At 37.8% G+C, this 20,018-nt stretch overlaps 1 protein-coding gene across 1 annotated transcript; it reads right to left on the bottom strand.

The window, feature by feature from the left end:
- Positions 1–309: 309 nt before the first annotated feature.
- Positions 310–2,351, bottom strand: mc4r (melanocortin 4 receptor). Its single transcript, XM_057334201.1, has one exon. The coding sequence runs from the start codon at positions 2,020–2,022 to the stop codon at positions 1,042–1,044; it is 981 nt and encodes a 326-aa protein (XP_057190184.1). The 5' UTR covers positions 2,023–2,351; the 3' UTR covers positions 310–1,041.
- Positions 2,352–20,018: the final 17,667 nt, after the last annotated feature.

The raw sequence follows: 20,018 nt of genomic DNA on the forward strand, positions 1-20,018 counted from the left end.
TTGAGGGGGGGACTCTACAGAGAAAAAGATGAATGTACAACATATAAATCATGAGTGCTCTGTGAAATTGATCAAAATTCTTCCTTTTCTGGTTGCACCGAATGACAGTCTATTCAGAATAATGGTGACCTTCAAAACAGACTGACAAAATCTTTTGTTAAATTATGTGAAGAGAACAGATTTACCTTTTGGGCTCCAGCTGAGACTGGACAAAGAATAATGAGGGGGCTAAATGAAACCTGTGAAAGGGGAGAACATTTTCATTTGAACAACTCCGCGAGAAAACTCAGTAAAACATAATTGCTCATTTTGATGTTATTTTATTTGTCACAATGAATTTGCCATTGCAAAAATATGTGAAATAATCTTAACTTATAAAATATAAAACTACGTATGGAACGCTAAACACTTAATACGTTTGTTGCGTTATAATGGACTTCAAGCTGGAGAACTGAAAATGAAATATCACAACATCATAGCTGCCAAAAGTTGACCAGGTTATTGAATCACAGAATCATAACACCACACAGAGACCATAAATCTCCTCTCATACAATGCTTTTTAATACCTTGACATCACATTTTGAATGCGTCTTGATAAACAATGTAATTCCTATGAACAAAAAACATTCATATTTGACCTGAATCTGCCTTCTTGAGTCATTAACATGGACACAGCGTTTGCATTTTTTCTGGAGGTTTCTGTGTGTGGTCAGCACAATCATATAGTCACATTTCTCTGCTGCTGGCAGTGGGTATCAAATGAGGTGCACAGAATTATCACACAATGAGCCGTGTGCCGTCATCAGATCTCCTACATGCTCAGCAACGTCCATCTGCGGTTGCTAGGTGCTTGAAACGCACACCGACAATCCGCTTTAAACCAAAGTGCCCTAAACCATTTTCAACAGCACTGTACAAAGGTAAAACACAATAACTAGCAACATTAAAACTGTTTTATGAATCTGAGCATAGTTGAGTCACAGTACAGACGTGTTGACTGTGTATTTACCGCATTTTGTCTTTGTATGACAGTACCAGCTTATTCACACAGAGAAGTTAGTCCATACCAGCAGCAGCAGATCTCCTTGAAGGTTTTTCTCATTTCTTGGCTCCTGAAGGCATATATAAGAGGGTCAATGACCGAGTTGCACATGATGAGAATTAGGTACATGTTGAAGTGCGACATGAAGCAGACACAGTAGGGGTTGTGAGGGCAGGAGATCATGAGGATGAGGTGCAAGAAGAAAGGAGCCCAACACACGACAAACACTCCGAGAAGGATGGTTATGGTGATGGCCCCCTTCATATTCGCTGCCTGCCAGACAGGGCCGTTGCCAAGGAGGGCGGCGATGCGCTTCATGTGCAGCCGGGCAAGGAGAAACATGTGGACGTAGAGCGAGGCCATGAGAGCCAGCATGGTGAAGAACATGCTGATAAGGCAGATGAGAACGGTGGTGCTTTCCGAGTACACGATAAAGAGCACGCCGGAGACGGTGCAGAAGGTCCAGATGCAGGTTATGATGATGCCCGCCCGCCGCTGGGTCATGATGTTGTGGTATCGTAAGGCATAGAAGATGGTGATGTAACGGTCCACAGCGATGGCTAGCAAACTCCAAATGGATGCTAACAGGGAGCTGCAGATCATCGAATCGAAAACGTTGTCCATGTTCTTGATGATGCGTTCGCTGTTGGTCAGGTTGCCCCCAGTGATGAGCGCCATGACCACCGTCTCCGAGGCGTTGGAGACGCTGACCAACAGGTCGGCCACAGCCAGACTGCAGATGAAGAAATACATGGGAGAATGAAGGTTCTTGTTCTTGATGATGGCCGCGATCACCAGAATGTTCTCCAGGAGGCTGACAAGCCCAAGTGTGAGGAAGACCTCGGTGGAGATGAGCAGCTGCTTACAGGATCCAGACACGGATCCCCTTTCACCCTGTGCTGACTTACTAACCGGAAAAGCTCCCTGGCTGTGGTTCCGCAAAGAGTGATGCAGTCCATAATGATGCGAGGTGTTCATTTCCGTAAATATCGGCAGACGGCGTCTCAGTCTTTAACTACCGGAGAATTCATCAGTCGGGAGGTTCACGTTAAACATCTTCCAGTGTGTAGATCAAAGTGTATTTGCAGGGACATGCATCCAATTATCTTTAACCCCAGAGACAACTTTTTTTCTCCCAAGCAGCAAAAAAAAAGTAAAACAATGAGTCACAAGAATGAAAGCAGGCAGACAGAAAAGAAGTCTTCATAGAAGACGGCGAGATCTAACTGCACATGGCAGCGCTGAAAGAAAAAGCAACATGCAGCATCCAGAGTGAGGCACACAGTCTCCCGTGTGCTTCCAGTACTTGGCAGGCAGGCGAGTGGTATCCTCTAGACCACACATGCACTGTCTGGCATGCTGAGCGATAGCTCCTCCTCCAGCTTCCTCATCCAGTCAGAAACCGCTTTGATGGGGGAATGTAGGCTAATATTAGAGGGGGTTATTATGAATTGGGTTGCCTCCCTCTTTGTATTTATTTAGAAGACTGTTGTCGTTCGAATGAGAGTAATTTAATTTAATTTAAAAACTAAAACCGAATTGTAATTTATTGTTTGTTAACACATAAAGCTATTTAGTGCAATAGCAAGCTGGTCAAGTATTCTAAGAAAAGGCGTGCCATAAACCATTTTTAAGATGAAGAGTGAGTGGATTTCATTGCAATGGAGTTTAGTTTTTTCCACCACCAAAAGATGTCAAGTGCAAAGATTTCAGAAAGTCACTTTGTACCATGTTGTGACGCCACCATGAACTATTTATTCACTGAGGAAAGTAAATCTGAAGGAGAATGTAGGTCACAGGGTACAGACCCAGTGATTGTGTAGGATGCGACTGCTACAGGCAGCCAATGGAGAGAAATGAACACCGGTGTGTAAAGTGGCTCTTCTTTGGTTGATTAAAAACCAGCTGCTCCGTTGTGGATCATCTGTGGAGGCTTGAAATTGCTAGCTAAAAAATACATTTTAATTAATGATCTGTTTTAAACATTATTGTCAGTTTTGTTCTCTGGTTTCAGCATCCTTTTCTTGGCATTTTAGTATTGCTTAAAGTCAAATTGAAATTGAAATCTCATTTTTTATGGAAAATTGTTGTGTTTTTTTCTTTTATGTTGTTACGTTCGCAGTTTAAATAAAAGGGGTATGAGAGAACGTACAACAAGAGTGATAAATTAAAAGAACAATCTCGTCTCAAAACAAGACAACAGTTTCCTCTTTTTTAAGGCGTTTTGATGAGGCCGGTTTATTTCTAAGGAGTGTGTTCGTACTCCTAGGAAGCGCAAGGAAACGCAGGAAAGAAAAAAAACGAATTATTACAAAACGGACAGTTACCTCAGGAACGGGGCCCAAACAAAAACAACAAAGAAAAAGATTCACTTCCTTTTAATTTACGCTGGCTTACCTCTCAAAGAAAATACGCCTTAGGCAAAATAAAAACAGGTCGCTGCCCTTCCTCCCTGTCTGCCACAAAACAGTAGAAAAGATAAAAGAAGGAACCCGTTCCCTACAAATACCGGAACATTTGCGGAGATAGTGTGGTGCCACCACAACACCGTTTAGGAAATAACACCAACGTTTTTGGAACTACGTCCACAAGGTATCACATCTCTCCCTTGCTGTCCAGCCTAATCTCACTGTTTATACGTAGGTATTTGTAAGTTAAGTTTACAAGCACAAAACGCACATTTTATACGTTTTTACTGATGATGAAACATTAACGTTTCATAATCAGTGAATGAATCAGCGTATTTTTAGCTAAAAAAAACGTAAAATATTTGCAAAGCTTGTATCTCATTAAGATATTTGTATCTGTACGTTTCCATAATTGTATCGATAAGCGATTTATATTTTTAGACCCTTTAACCTACCCCCAAACCTAAACCTACCAATTTAATAGCGAAAATAAAAAAGATATAAAATGTAATAGACCGAAATATGTAGGAAAATTATGATTTTAGTAACAATAAACCATTAAAAAATATTTTATAGTTGCAAATCCTCCTCCTACCTCTAAACGAACCATAAACCATGACAGACAAGTGCAATTGTAACGGAGGCCAGCTAGTGAAGAGTTGTGCAGTTTGTAAACCTCACTCCCCGACCAACAGAGACGCTCTACTGCAGTCTTTAGCCTCCTCGTTAGAGCGCCTGTCTCCCATCCGGACCGACGCCGGTTCGAGGCCCGCGCAGAGCGGGCGAGTAGGACCGGTTACACAATCGCAATATTTTTTTTATTTACAAAATACCAAAAGTAGTCCAAATGTCAATGTGTTGCAGTCGCAGTCCTCTCTGGTGGAATACAACAGTTTTGTGTGAGGAACAGAGCAGAATTTAAGTTGTTATTTGCTGAAAATATCCAGATTATTATCCTGATCCACTCCGTGAAAGCGCGCATTGTCCTACAAACACACTTCACCAGAAACACGGCATGTCGCAAGCTGTGACGAAGCAGGCGAGAGCCAATGAGCGTTCGATTTTCCTGCCATAAAACCTGTCGTAAAGCTTCTTGGTGGCGCCGGCGGCAACCTTTTAATTTTGTAACGGGCGTGTTAGTGAGTGCCGGTGTCATGAAGAAGAAAGAAGATCGCCAAATAAAGGCTTGGATTTGGTTCTGTTCCTAACAGCCGATGGGATTCTGAAGCTATGGATTGCATCTGACGAAGAAATTGATTCATTTTGTAATTATTTTGCGTTTTTGGTGTATTTTATGATTCTATTGTTAGTCACAGAGAAAACGCCTTTATATGGCAAACATTACATTATAAGTAATGGTTAAACATTTTAAGAGTTTAAAGTCTTGTTTCTTCTAAACGAGTTGGCAGCAGAAATCACACAGAAACGAAATCATTTCATAATAACTAAACAAGTAAACTTTAATAAATGCAATTGAAAACATAATGCCATTGATATGAGAAATAAATGCAATATAATAAAATACGTGTTAATGCCGTGATTACGATATGCATAAGGATTCATTCGCAAGTCTGTAAAGTTGTTCATATCTATATAATTAACGTTTTATGTGTTGTCAATACGTCAGTATTGTGCGTTTAGATGCTGTAAGCATTTCTTGACTCTAGACATTACTTTTTGATGACAGTGGCATTGTAAAGTGTGCATTATACAAAACAAAAATACCAGTTAGCAACTGACAATGATCCAAACAGTTCTCGATGGACGAAATCAAGTCCCATCCGACATATACGGATATATGTTACAATACAGAACAGAAGACAAGTAGGATCTCAATATGGCGTCGTTGGCAGGATAGACAGATAAGAAGAGATATATCATTGACCAAACAGACCATCCTTTACGCTGATGCCCACATGGGAATAGTCACCCATACTTAACCAACAGAAGCTAATCCTGATTAGTGCAAATGTGATGCAGGCATGCTTATCACTAAGCACAAAGGGAAACTAGTGAACTGAGTTGGAACAAATAGGATGTGCTACTGCTCTGTGAGAAAAGCAAGTTTTCTGAGAACACTAGGAATCGTTAGATCAGTTTTAACAGAAACAATAAGAAATGTGATTATTAATCATTTGTGCATTGCCGTGATGCTGCTCTAAACTGGGTCATGCTTTTTTGTAATGTTAAAGCTTGTAAGTCCTAGTCCTTTTAAAAATTATATATTTTAGATTTTTTTTCAGTCAAATAAATTGGGAAATAATGACACAACTTTCGTTGTTAGAGTATTGAACTATTCCTCCAAGATTGATCCTGATTTACTTTTTGAGGAAAAAGGCCAGATCTTGGACTCAAATCTTGTTTATATAGGTTTTTTAGATTAATCATTATGTAATACAAAAAAATTATTGCTGTTAAAAAGCTTCTTTTGGAGAGAAAGCGAAATTGCTTTAAATTGCCCAAGGTCCAAAAACTGCACTGTTATATAATACTGTATAATACTGTCAGCTGTTTAATGTCTTCCTAGCCTGGCATAAGATTACAAGTTGTTCTAATCAGGGTATACACTGTTTAAAGTTTCATAAGCCTGAGAGATATTCCTATGCTACTGAAACCTGGTACAGTACCTGAAAATGTATATTTATTAAATAAACACAGACAAAATATCTGCTAATCACATAATGCATCTCCTGACCTTGTACACCAGTTATATCAGATCAAATGCAAACAATTATCTTTTGCTTTTAATGTCTATGAACAGCAGCTGCAAATTATAGCAGTGTGGATTCAGACAACCCAACACCTGCAAAGAGACGACGCCAACTCTGAATGAACATACAAACCTGCCAAATGTTCGATTCCCAGTTTCGATTCCACAGTTGAAGTAAAACATTTAGATATCAACCTGTATGATCATTTAGCCTGCTTATTGACTGGTTTGCTAATGTATATACACGGTTAAACTGTAGTTATACTATAATGAAACTGGTAAATTTGTGGTTCCTGTGCTTTCCTGCAAATATATTTAAACTATGCAGTAAAAATATGGTTAATCATAAGGGCTTTTATTGAGATATTAGCAGACTAATATTTTATTACTAAATAATAAATAATTTTTGATTCCCAACCTTACATTTGAAACACACCTTTGATAACAGATTACTATTAATTGTAATGTATGCATTTTCCGTTAAGCTGCTTTAAGACAAGAAGTATTGTGGAAGTGCTCTAAAAATAAATAATTGAATATTTATACAGACCAACGGCAAATCATATGACCTTTGTAAACTACTGTAATTCAAAGTAGACACGTCACAAGTAAAAAGGTTGAAAGTTAAATATATTCATCTCACACCAGCCCTCTTATACCCTCTTAAAGTTTCAATATCCTGAGGTATATATCTACTTCTCACTGACCTGCATATCAGCACAGTTGTTCTGACCTTCATAAAAGTAATTCCAGATAGCTAGAACACTGAAACTTTTGTATATTGCTTTCAACTTTCAAAGAACTCTCATAAAGGCCACCTAAAATCAATTGGAATAATTCATCTATGATTTATTGAATGGATTCTCAAAGATATTGCCTGTTGGTGCATTTATTATATATTATAACATTTTAAAAAACAACAGTGAAGATTATTTGAAGTAATAATGAATTTTCAAAATACAGCACTAACTGAGGTCTTTTTTGGAACACCTGTACAGAAAATCTAGTGTATTAAGCCATGTGATTATATAGTCACTCAATATATGATACACAGAAGTCATTATGACTTCTGTGATTTAAACCGTGCCATAATTGTCTGTGCCAGATAAGATAATTTGACTATTTTTTCAGGCAAGACAGTTCTCAGAGTTCACTCTGGTGTTAAAAATGAGAAAAACATGAGTGGAAGTTTTGCTGATGCCTTGTCAACTGAAAATTTCAGGCTGAGAGAAAGGCAAAGGTGACTCAGATAACCACGTGAGCAGATCTCAGAATGCACAGCATGTCAAACCTTGTGGTTGTGGGCCCCAATTTAGTCTAATGGCTGTTTCAAGCATGATATGCTCCATGTTACACAGTCTTTTCAAACTGGTTTTATGAATAGGATAATAAGTCCACTCTTCTTGGCCAGTTAAAATCTGAATCCACCCTTGGAATTCCTCATGCAATGCATTATAAACCCTTTGTTGGGGTTAAAAATACAAAAGCATACTTCAAATACATTTCTCTATATCATAGCCATTGTATGCTTCATGCACTTTAGGCAACACTTAAAGGTTATATTCTGATAAGCCACCTCCACCAACTGGGCACTACTTATGAAGTATATATATTGTACTTCTCCAGCCTTCCACAGAAAAGAATATCATCTCACCCGAAAATAATGTTCTTGCTGACCTTTTCTCCTTTTTGTCCTCCACGGTGTACTCTAATTTGTTTGCCTCTAAGCCAATAACTCATCTGAGGCTACTTTTACACATACGTGTGTGTTTCTGACTAGTGATACGTCAGTTTTGCTTACTAGTGTTAGAAAACACAAGGTTAGAATTGTGCTCTCTCCTGAGCGCAGTCAAAGGTCCAGTGTGTTTTTTTAGGAAGATCTATTGACAAAATGCTATATAATAGTTCATAAAGACCTTACATAAAGAAACGTTGTGTTTTTATTACCTTAGAAAGAACTATAATAAAATATACAGTGGGTCCTCTTACATGGAATTCGCCGTGTTTTTTCTACAGTAGCCCTAAACGTACAACTGCTCTACAGAGCGCGTTTCCTAAATATGTTATCTCCTTAGGCAAAGAAGTGAAAACGACATCTTTGTCCTGTGTCAGCCACCGTAGTGCTACGAAAGGGAGGGGTAGAGTGAGCTTTTGGTTGCAGTTCGCAACCTCACCGCTAGATGCTGCTACAATCTCCACATTACTCCTTTAACACACATTATTTTACATTTTAGATATCACAGAGGACATACAAAAATTTGAAATAAAACTTTTAGTAACTTTTTTTAATTAAGAGTTGTGGGACATGAACAAAAATGGTGTTTGGACCTATAAATGCTACATTAATCATTAATTATATATTTTGTCTTTGTGGTGAAAAAAGGTTTTTCAGATTATAAAAAGGTAAGAAAGAGATGGTTCTTTAAGGAACCTTTGACTGAATGGTGACCAAAAATGGTTCTTCTATAGCATCGCTGTGAAGAACCTTTGAAGCACCCTTATTTTTAAGAGTGCACATTGTCTTTATTCAATTCAATTCAATTCAATTTTATTTATATAGCGCTTTTCACAATGTGCATTGTTCCAAAGCAGCTTTACAGGAGCAAATAAGAAAAACACAGAAAGGTAAAACACAGCACAGTGCATGGTGTTTATAGACCAAGCAAGATCATTATAATAAATAATATCTAATAAATAAATAAATAAATGCAGTCTCCCGGTGAGCAAGCCAACACTGCACTGCTCTGCTGTGGCGAGGAACCCAAACTCCAATGCTGAATAATGGAGAAAAAAAAACCTCGGGAGAAACCAGGCTCAGCCGGGAGGGCCAGATCTCCTCTGACGTGTCATGGCTGCACTCAGTGACCCCGACCAAAGCCACCGAGCAACGTTCACGAAGAACAGGGAGAGCCCACGAGCCGCGACCCAGGAAGCCCCACCCGCCGAAACCGTGCAGGTCCAACCCGGTCTCATTCCGCGATCAACAACAGACAACAGAGGAACAAACCAGGGAAAAGTAGTAATGGCATAATTAACTTTATGTGGTCAAACTACTAAAACACAGCACAAAGATAGCTTTTGACATGTTTGTAAGATGTTTAACCGATCAAGCCACTGACACAACAAGAGAATAGCAATAGAGAAATAAAAATATATTACTGAATTAATGCCTAACATAACATAAATCAGGTTGAATAACTAGCCTATATTTGAAAGCAGAATATATAATTCAGTTCTGCGAATTTGAACATCTGCTGCACTTCCTTAAATTACCTGATTCAATGTTCTACAGTTCGTCTCCTTGAACTGTTTGACACACAATATTTAATGTTATAAACTAAAGCAAGACAGCACTTCACCACAGAATTTTTTTTTTTCTAAAAAATTTGGATTTTATATTTGGGAATGTAAGGGATGTTATTAAAGTAATGATGAGCTTTGCTCAGTTCTTCTGACATATTCATGTTATCCCTAATAATATATAAACATTCAATTAAAATAATAACATGCTAAAGGTTAAAAAGATAGTAGTATTTAGTATTTAGGCCTTTTTATTTTTAATAAAAATTGATAAGAGGGGAGCCATTTTTTCTTGACATACTGGACTTGGCATTAGACTTTTTAAGAAATATGAATTGTCATTCTCCTTTACAGTCATGAAGTGGCATTATTACGACCATTTATGAAGTATAGTACTAGTACTAGATTTTTTACTGAGATTAAGTGCTGTATCATAAATAAATATAACAATTTACTTGATATATAGCGTGGAGGGGCCCACACATTGCCTTTGCACAGGGCCTGAGATTCTGTGCTATGCCCCTGCCCACAAGATCCATTTTCCTGCCGAGTTTAGCCCCAACTCTGATAGAACACACCTAATATAAGCGAATCGGCATCTTCAGGAACAGATACGTTCAACTTAATACAGGGCTGCGCAAATTGCTTGGCATATCGCATTAAAGTACCGCGAGAGCAATTTAAATGCATACGGTGCAGTCGGCCCTTGAATCGTTCTTGCTGTACTTAATGTCATACACCGATATTTGCACAGCGCCGCATTAAGTTGAATGCATCCCCATTGACTCCCATATTAGGAAAAATGACAGCACATAGAAATCAACCCGTACACATTCTGACTGTAGACCTATCAGCCACAATCTCAAATAAAGAAATATAAAATTGACTTACATTACTGCTGGCCTGCATGCAAACTCCAGAAGTGGCCTTTCTTTCTGGGTTGACGCTGATGAAATCCCGCATGAGGACATTAATGTCCAAACTGTCCCAAGTAACTGAAAAAATCCTGAAATTCGTTTTTGCACCATTTGGGCACCAAGACCGCTCATGACACTTGACCTTCACTAACAAATGCCGTGACGTCATGAGACAGTTGTGTTGTCATTGTAACAGTAAAGTTCTTAAACAAAAACATCAGTAACGCTATTAATGTTTCAATGGATATTAGCGAATAGACAAATTAATAAAATGTATTATATTTATTTTTTGATAAAACATTTTTATTTATTTATTTTTGACACTTTCAGTTTTTCTTTCGCTCGATGCCAGGGGGTGCTGCAGCATCCGCATGAACACATCTATTACTAAAGTCGCTGATTAGCTTGTTCAGGTGTGTTTTATCAGAGTTGGGGCTAAACTCAGCAGGAAAATGGGTCTCGTGGGTCAGAGTTGAAAACCACTGACCTATACAGTAGTATTGCATACTTCGTACCTTCGAAGAGTCTTTGGTTTCATCACATTTATAAAAGACATACGCTACAGCTGTACGATTATTTCCGAAAACAGACGACCTCCTGAAGTCGTGCAGGGGGGCGGGACCATAGCACGAGCACACAATACATCATAGCATTATCCTTGCATAACTGTTGATTCGCTATAAGTTCGTGTTGTTTACCTTATGCACGTACACGCCGATTACCAACTAAACACAGACATTTGAGGTTCACTTACTGCGTGCGGTTCCGAAAACTATACGAACCTTGGGGGAGTGTATCGAGCACAGAAATACGTCCAATGTCCAACTCGTTTTTTGACAAGTTGACCATGTCAAGTATGAGAAGGCAGCACGTTTAGCATTGTAAAGAAGTCAGAATACATGAAACACTGTTGAATCACCCCTTTAAAGAAAAACTAGCGTCCTGGTTGACAGTCACTTTCCTGCCATTTCAGGGTAACCATAGCAACATTACACTGCTGCTGCACTGACCGCTTCAATTACTGATGAAATGCACATGTTGCACTACCTTAAACTATAATGTAGAGTAATGATTAAAGGGACTCATAAAGTTTATTTAATCTTTTTTGGCATAAATCACAAACTAACACAAAGGGACATAGAATTAGACACTCAACCTTAAAGCTTTTCCTAAAACATATAGCCCCGGTTTCACAGACAAGGCTTAAGGCTAGTCCTAGACTAAAATGAATGTGAGACCTGTCTTAACTGAATATTACTTGTCCAAAAATATCTTAAAATATATCAGTGACATTGTTTTGTCTCAAGATGCACACCAGTAATGCATTTTTCTAAGGCATTTTTATGAAAGTGACATAAATATCTAAATTCAACTAAGGCATAGTCCTGGCTTAAACTAAGCCGTGTCTGTGAAACCGGGCCATAGAGTTTGGGACTAAACAACACTCACGTAATTGGTTTCTAAACCTTATAACCACAAGATTTTTCTTAAGACAACCTGATCTCTCTCAATGTTTACTTACATAATTAAATTGACTTATTTAGTAAAGCACATGGTGTAGGACCACTAAACACTTCACTGAGTAATATCAGATAGATATGGACCTGCACTTCATATTTTTAGTAGAACACCAGGTACCTTAAGAGTAATTTCAACATACTTTTATTTCTGACACACTAATGTTAATGTTCAATAATATAAGGACAGAAAGTATGCTACTGAGATGCTTTTTATGTTTTGTAATGTTTTAATATTTCAGTTTTGTAATGTCATGTCACAGTGGGGTAGTTCCAGTTTAGTCCACTGGAGGGCGGTTTTCCAGAAAAGTGGGAAAAGCATACTGCTTTGGAAAGCATACTGTAATTTCAGGATTTTAGGAGACACACATGGACCTATTTTTTGTGTTGTGTTTACTGGTGTGTTCTACACAGTTGTGTTGTCTGGTGTAATCCTCCACTCTAAAATGGTAACTTTAGGGTAAAGTGTGCCAGATACAAAATGGTGGTACCTACAATAATGTATAATTTCAGATTTAAAGACATTGGCAGCATGCCATTATAATCTGAAAACAAAATTATGATTTACCCATATAAATATATATCTGGTTATTTTATGAATTTATTTATCATTTGGTAATATTTAAACGTTTCATTTGTTTAAATGTTTACAACATGTGGTTGCAGAATTTCTTCAGTATTTGTAACGGGTTGAAAGCATTTTTCCTCGGATGAACTAGCATGGAAATAGTAAGCAAAATACACACAAGCTGGCAATATTTAAATGACACAGGAAATCGAATTTGTTTTTTAGGAACACGGTGTATGTTTTACAGTAAATAAAGATGACAGAGATCCACAGGCACTAAATTAGTATCTGGACTAAATTAAGGTTATTCTATCAAAGGTATAGTATTTTTCTCTCAAAACTACTATAAAGGCCTGGACAAGAAAATATTTTTCCTGGAGCGGGTTAGATTTCTTTTTGTCATCTACTCTGTAACTTACTCCTTTCACTTGCTTTACAGTGCTCAAGTTTATGTATTATGTTCACAACTGGTTAAAATATTATTAAAACTTTGAACAGCTCTGGTTTATTTCATACAGAATCAATTAAAGCATTCCCCCCAGTACGTTTAAATGCTATCCAGTTTCATACAATGAAAACATTTTGATCTAAAATGTAAATACTAATATGCAACCTGTAAAAACCAAATGCTAAAGCACAGTTTATAACCAGGGAAACACAGACAGTCTATTTTATTAAATGTTTTTAAATGATTTTGTCCACCTCCACCACATGTCCACCTTGAGGCAGCTATTTGAGATATTCAAGACCAACGATTTAACTTGACATCAAGAACAATCTGTTCTGTAATATAAATGATGTCTCTTAAGCTTCAATTTGGTTTAAGAAAATAAAACATTTGTCCGGGCATGCTGAAAGATCGGCAAGTGCAACACTCCGTACAGTGCCCATCCCTCAGTTTTGAGCGAGTGATGATGGGCTCTTTTAAATGGAAGGCAGGCCTTCTGTAGAGATTGGTGTAAGGCAGTCCACTGGAGACGAGTGTAGATGAGCGCCCAAGTGCAGTTTATTGAAAAAGATGGCAAAACATAAACCAAAACGTGGCTTGACATAACTAAACTTGACAAACCGTGAACATAAAACTCCTCAACAAAGGTTACAGCAAACACAATACTAGCCCAGAAACAATGGCAACATGAAGGCTTAATATACACAAGACTAAACAAGGTAATGAGGAAACAAGGGGTGGAGCTAATCAGTGACTATGGCAACACATGAGGGAAACTATGGCAACTAACAACATGGACAGGGCAAAACAGGAGAACGCATGACTAACCAACCAATGAGAACAAGACATACACACACAGCAGGATAACATGAGGGCAATGGAAACAAGACACAAACAGCATAAAAACAAACAAAACCCAAAACAGACATTACAATTGGCCATGTTGAGTGTTGCATTTTCCCCAGTTCATAGAACTGTGGCATCTTGTTTATATATCTTTCATTTTATTGCTGAACAAGGTCATATACCCCATCAAACATCAACAAACAGATTTTAGTTTTAAGTTGGCAGTTGCATTTAGAATGTTAGTAATGAACTGTCAGGTTTAGAGTAGAACCAAAAAAAAAACAAGTTTGTTGGCATGATCTGTCTAAGTGTGAATCACAGATGCACAGCAAGCCTGTGGTTTAATGTACATACAGTACATACACATACACATTTTACATCTAAAATAAAGATTGTTCAGGAGGTTTTATCAGCATTAAAGTAACTTCTTTACTAATCCGTTTGGATATCCATGTTTGGACAAGGAAAATCCAACAAAGGAACACAAAGTTTGACCTGTCTAAACTGAAAACAACTTGCACTGACATTTCTTAAAATACATCAGTGCACTTGTTTTGTCTCAAAATGCACACAAGTTATGTTGGCATTTTTGTAAAAACTCCTTAAACGAGTAGTTCACCTTCAAAATGAAAATTCTGTCATCATTCACACGCCCAGGCATGGGCTAGTCAACTGGCGGCCCTCGAGCCAAATGCGGCCAGCCAATCCTCTTTACCTGACCCGCCTTAACATTTCAAATAAGTGGAGAGACTTTAAGAATGGTGTGCTTTAAGAAATGCACGTCCTGAGACGCCACATATTTTAAAGTCCAAAACACAGCTACATTCCCGCAGCTCATAACGATTGACGTTTTATAAAGCGATTTGATCGGTCTGTCCAAGAAACGTGATGTTATTTGCAACGTTATAATTGGCAATCCATAGCCACAGGCAGTCAGTTTGCGCACGCAAAAGGTCGCGTTACAAAACGCGTCTGTTGCCCTTGAAAGTCACTGCAAGAATGCGATAATAGCGCTCAGTTTCTTGCACAGATCAATTGATTCGCTTTATAAGACACCAGGGCTGCGTTCAGCCCCGACAAAACGTTGCAAAGCGGTTTTTAAACGGAAACGGTGGTGCGGTTGAACACCCTGTTGTGATGACGCAAGAGTTGAAATATGGCAGCTGAGAAGGCCATTCTTTGTGTTCTTTTTGAAGAATTTTCGGAGCCTGTTGAAATTGGAATAAATACGTGTTTAATATTGCAAAATACTAATATCTTCAATTGTTGCATACCGAGCTGCAGCGGACACATTTAAACGACTTTACTTGGACCCATTTTGCGAGCAGTCTCTTTAATACCGCGTGGGTTATACACATGTTGCTGCTGATTGGGCTGACATTCTTGACACACCCACCAAACATGAGAAAACGTATCTCAAACCCTGTTTCACACCGTTGCAAACCGTTTCCAGGAAACGTGTCGTTCAACCCGGAAACCGTAACAAAACGTTGCGCACCGATTTGAGCTTGAACATGCCCCAGTTTAACGTCAAGGGGCAGGGATTAATTTTGTGCTGAATGTATTAACGTTTTTGACTTTCACTAATTTAACCAAATACCTTCATAAATATGACCATCATATTACCTATAATTAACAGCAACAAAAACAGTATAAAAGGATCAAAATGCAATAAATAACAGAAATACAAAATAGAAGAAATGATGATATGGTAAAAAAACTGGCCTGCATCCATTCCTATTTATACTTTTGAATCCAGCCCTCAAAGAAAAGTAGTTGAAGACCCCTTAACTAAGGCCTAGTCCTGTCTGGGAAACCTCCCCCAAAATGTTGTCAGGGGCACTGCCTCGGTAACACGCTAAATGAAAGGAATATTATTTATGACAGTTTGCACACACGGTCTGTAATGGGTGGTTTGTAAACCTCCTTTTTTTCAGACGATTTCACGTGGAATGAGCCAGTCAAACAAATTCATGTAAATTGCATTTAAATTGCAAAACAGTTTTCAAATGTCCTAAAACCTGAATGCAGCATGTCATGTGGTGCATTAAATGACTAGGTTGTTCAAACACTCATTTGTTTGAATTGATCTCATCACAGTCACAATCACATTGTCAAGAAGGTCAGCAGAAACCCTAATTTGTTGAAATGGCTAATCATTGCTAATATTCACCTTTCTGGGCTTGGGAAATAGAAAATATACTCTATATTGAACAGTGTGCTCTGTGTGCATGTACTGCTGTTACGCCTGCAGGGATGTGATTGCTGGACGCCTGCCAAACACGAAGTGTGCTGGAGGAATGATTCTCAATAAACAGATCTTGTGAAACCTTCAAACCAAGATAAGGGAAATGAGGTGTATTGCGTATTTCCAACCCGTTCTCACTCCCGACTCGTCACATATTTACGCTCGGTCAGCGCCCCACGGCGTCACTTTTGAATGCGCAGGGCACCCCTTCGGCGTCGTTTTTCGACGAACAGGGAACTGCGTTGCTGTTTTCTAGATGCTCCAGACCGAGATGTGTGCAATTCTTAGCATTTCATAATTATTTATGGTTTAAATATTTTGTAGCACCTAACCCCAACCTCACCCTAACCACTTCTCGGCCATATAAAACACAGCACGCGAATAAAAGTACAGTCACGGGTATTTATTGCACAAACTGACCAAAAGCATTACAAAATATAACAAACAGCTCGTTTCGAAGACCTTTTTGCAACAAAGCCGTACGATAACTTTACATGAAAATGCCGTGCGTGTCCGTGAATGCATGAGGTCGGCACCCATTTAAAGATAAACCGGAACAGTTAGATGCATTCGGTTGCGGGAGCCAATACCGTTTCGCGTTCAAAGCCAACGAAATGATACGATCGGTCACGATACGGTAGAGCCAATGGCATCGAAGCGACGTAACTTCCTCTGGCGGCAAATTTTGAACGTCGTTCATTTACTGTGGACGCCGGTGATCGCATTCGCATCTGTTCTTCATACAAATCGATCGTGTCGCGTTGGTACCATTGGAATATCTGTATTTTCGAACGACATTGTGACTGCTTGTATTATGTGTTTTATATTACGATAAATAAACTTTTACATTACTTGCTCAAACTGTCTGAATAGTGTCATGTAAATACAATTATAAATACATTTATGTGATAACCTCGATTTTTCTGTCATGCGGTCAGTCTTTCACATTGCTGTTGGATGACTTTGTCACTCATGAGGTTTGATTTTGTTGAAATTCAACAGACACTGGACTGGAATGACCATAATGCATCTAGAATTTAATTATAAATTGGAAAGGTCCCTTTTTTTCCGCGGCTGTATATGTATACTTTAATATTACACCTGGCCAGAGGTGGACAGTAACGAAGTAAATTTACCTGAGTACTGTACTTAAGTACACTTTTTGAATATCTGTACTTTACTTGAGTATTATTTTTTCTAAGTACTTGTACTTTAACTTCACTACATTTGAAAGACAAATATCATACTTTTTACTCCACTACATTTATAAAAAGGTCCAAAAGTAGAAAATGGTTTCTATGCAGCGGGGTTTCCTGTGTGCGTAATTTATCTGGCTTGCGATCTGCCAGGACCTTTTACTGTTGCCAAGTATTTCAGTTTTTCTATGCTCACGGTTTTCCGGCAAGCTTTGAATGGCCATTTGGCAGATTTTTTTACGCAAATCTTAAAAAAAGATCTGGGATCTTCCCCGCTAGACTAATGTAAACGTAGGCGTTGCTACACCACTGATAGCGCTCTAATAAGGCAAATAGAACAATAAAAGACGAAAAAGGCAGATGTTAAAGTGTGGTGTAATCATCTGTGAGTTACAATCAGTCAAAGATCGTAGAAACATTGTCATGAAAATGATCGGCATAACGGCTAAACGGTAAATAAGCATCACATACACCTTGAGCTACACGTACGTGTTAACTTCTGATCAGCTGCTATATCATTTAAAGCGATTTGGAAAATGAATGATGTTTTTACTGAAGTAACTATAGTTGAAGTATTCCTGTTGAAATAAAAACAATAGAACCCTGCACAAAATACAACATAAAATGTAATGGATTTAATGGTTATAATGGGAATTGTACTATGGATACATGTTGTCTACTTGTATGTAATGGATTCTATTGGTGGGATGGTAAATCCTATTGGAATAAAACCCAAAAAAAAAAAAAAAAAGAATTAAATTAAAAAAAAAAATAAAAATAAAAAATGCATTGTTTTTTTCAGCAGGGATGGTATTTGCAGTAAAACCACAGTATCCACAAATTTACCATTTTCTCTATATAGGAACCATACTCCAATTAATAATCTTCAGTAAAACCACAGCAACTAAACATACCATAGTTTCATTATACTGGCTATAGTTTATGTTTGTAGTTAAATTATGGTAATACAAATGGTAATACATCCAACAAACACATGGCTTCTACACTTAACTATTTACAAGAACCTTACTACTTACTGGTAAATTGCTGCTAAAAATGGTAAAGGGAATATACAAAATAAAAGAACACTGATCATAAATACATATAGGCCTAGGGGGCTAATGAGGATAATTAGGCTAAATGATCATACAGGATTATATCTAAACTAAACATAAATGTGCTAAACATATAAAGCTCTTAAAGGAGTTGCTCACTGCAAAATTGGCCCCCAATAAAAATGACTATGGAAAGTCAATGGGGGCAAATTTTGAAATGAACTACTCCTTTAATACAGCTGATACTGTGAGCTACTCAGTGTATTCAGTAGGTTGCTTCAGAGGCAGAAGGTATACGACAATAAAACAATGCACAACTGACGTAAAGTAAATTTACTTTTAATACTTGAATACTTTTAAAAGCAAGTACTTCTGTACTGTTACTCAAGTAAGAATCTGTCTTTACAACTTTTACTTGTAGTGGAGTAATATTTGACCAGTAGTATCTGTACCTTTCACTCAAGTAAGGAAGTTGTGTACATCGTCCACCTATGCACCTGGCTAAACCAAAGGTTGTCATAGACCAGTTCTTCAGCTTTCTGGCTTTTCCAAATTCCTGAATCTAATGCTAGCAGATGTAGTGTCAGGTGGCACTTTCATCAAGTGTCTCTGTAAACATAGTGTACAATTTCATGCGTTCTGCAATTGTCTTTGTTTGTTACTTTCGTTTGGTTATGAAAATAACTATGATTTGTTTTGAAAGCAGCGTATATAGCAACAATTTCGATAACCTCACATTAGACATAATTACTCATCAGGATGAAGCAATTATTAGAAGAGATGTTGTGCTCTATTTTGCTTTTAAGAAAACACACTATCATTAGCCTGTGTTTTAACCAAGATGCGGATTTTAGAAATTAATGTACAAAAGGGACTACATGGAATGAAGTTACCATGGCTGCATGTGTTCAAGGCCTACCCATAGAAATCATCTTTCAACCTGTTTGATGGAAACCGCATGCTCGGTCTGATTAAAACCCATCTAAATAGATAATAAAAACAAGCCTTCGTGTAACTCGCTGCTCCCTCATCTCCCTTAACTTTCCAGAAGCTATTTGCACATTATTTGAAAGAGCGAGCTGCTTTGTGCTCTCTTAAATAGAAGATCTGCTGATCCGCTCTCAATGTAAAGCACAAATACCTGCTTTTTTATATTAAAGCCATATAGAAACATAAAACACAAAATGAAATCTGATATGAGTCAGAGGCAACTGCAAATTTAAACCCATTTCTACAATGACACAAGGGGGGATCTGTAGAGGTCTTACATTGTTTTTGTTCCCTAAATAGTGTGATTAGTCTGGAAATAACATTTCTCAAGTGTTTCCTTGAGGCATTCACCAGCAAATCGACCACAGATGAAATGAACCAGCACTTTATTTTTTAGTTATTTCTCTATGAAAATGAAAACAATAAGAAAGTAAATGACAATCAGATTTCCAAAGATTTCCTGGGATAGGAAATACAACATGTGTAAAACAAAGCAGCAGAATTCATGTTCATAAGACATTTAGTTTTGAAGAGCAGAGCTGTAGATTACCTCAAGATTTGAGTATCTCCAGTGGTCGGTCGCATAAACTGCTTATAAATTGTCTTTCTTTAGGCTAGTCATATTTTTTTAATTTTTAAAAAGTAAATTATATAAAAAGGTAAATTAATTTAAATTTAATAACAGTTGATCAGACTAGTTCACCCAAAAATGAAAATTCTGTCTTTATTTACTCACCCTCAAGTTGTTACAAATCTGTTGAAAAAGTTGTC

The sequence above is a fragment of the Triplophysa rosa genome, linkage group LG5, assembly GCF_024868665.1.
Source record: "Triplophysa rosa linkage group LG5, Trosa_1v2, whole genome shotgun sequence".
NCBI classification, from domain to species: Eukaryota; Metazoa; Chordata; class Actinopteri; order Cypriniformes; family Nemacheilidae; genus Triplophysa; species Triplophysa rosa.

What these genes read in the sequence shown, in the direction of transcription:
- mc4r (XM_057334201.1), bottom strand. Translation starts at nt 2,022, where the DNA reads ATGAACACCTCGCATCATTATGGACTGCATCACTCTTTGCGGAACCAC.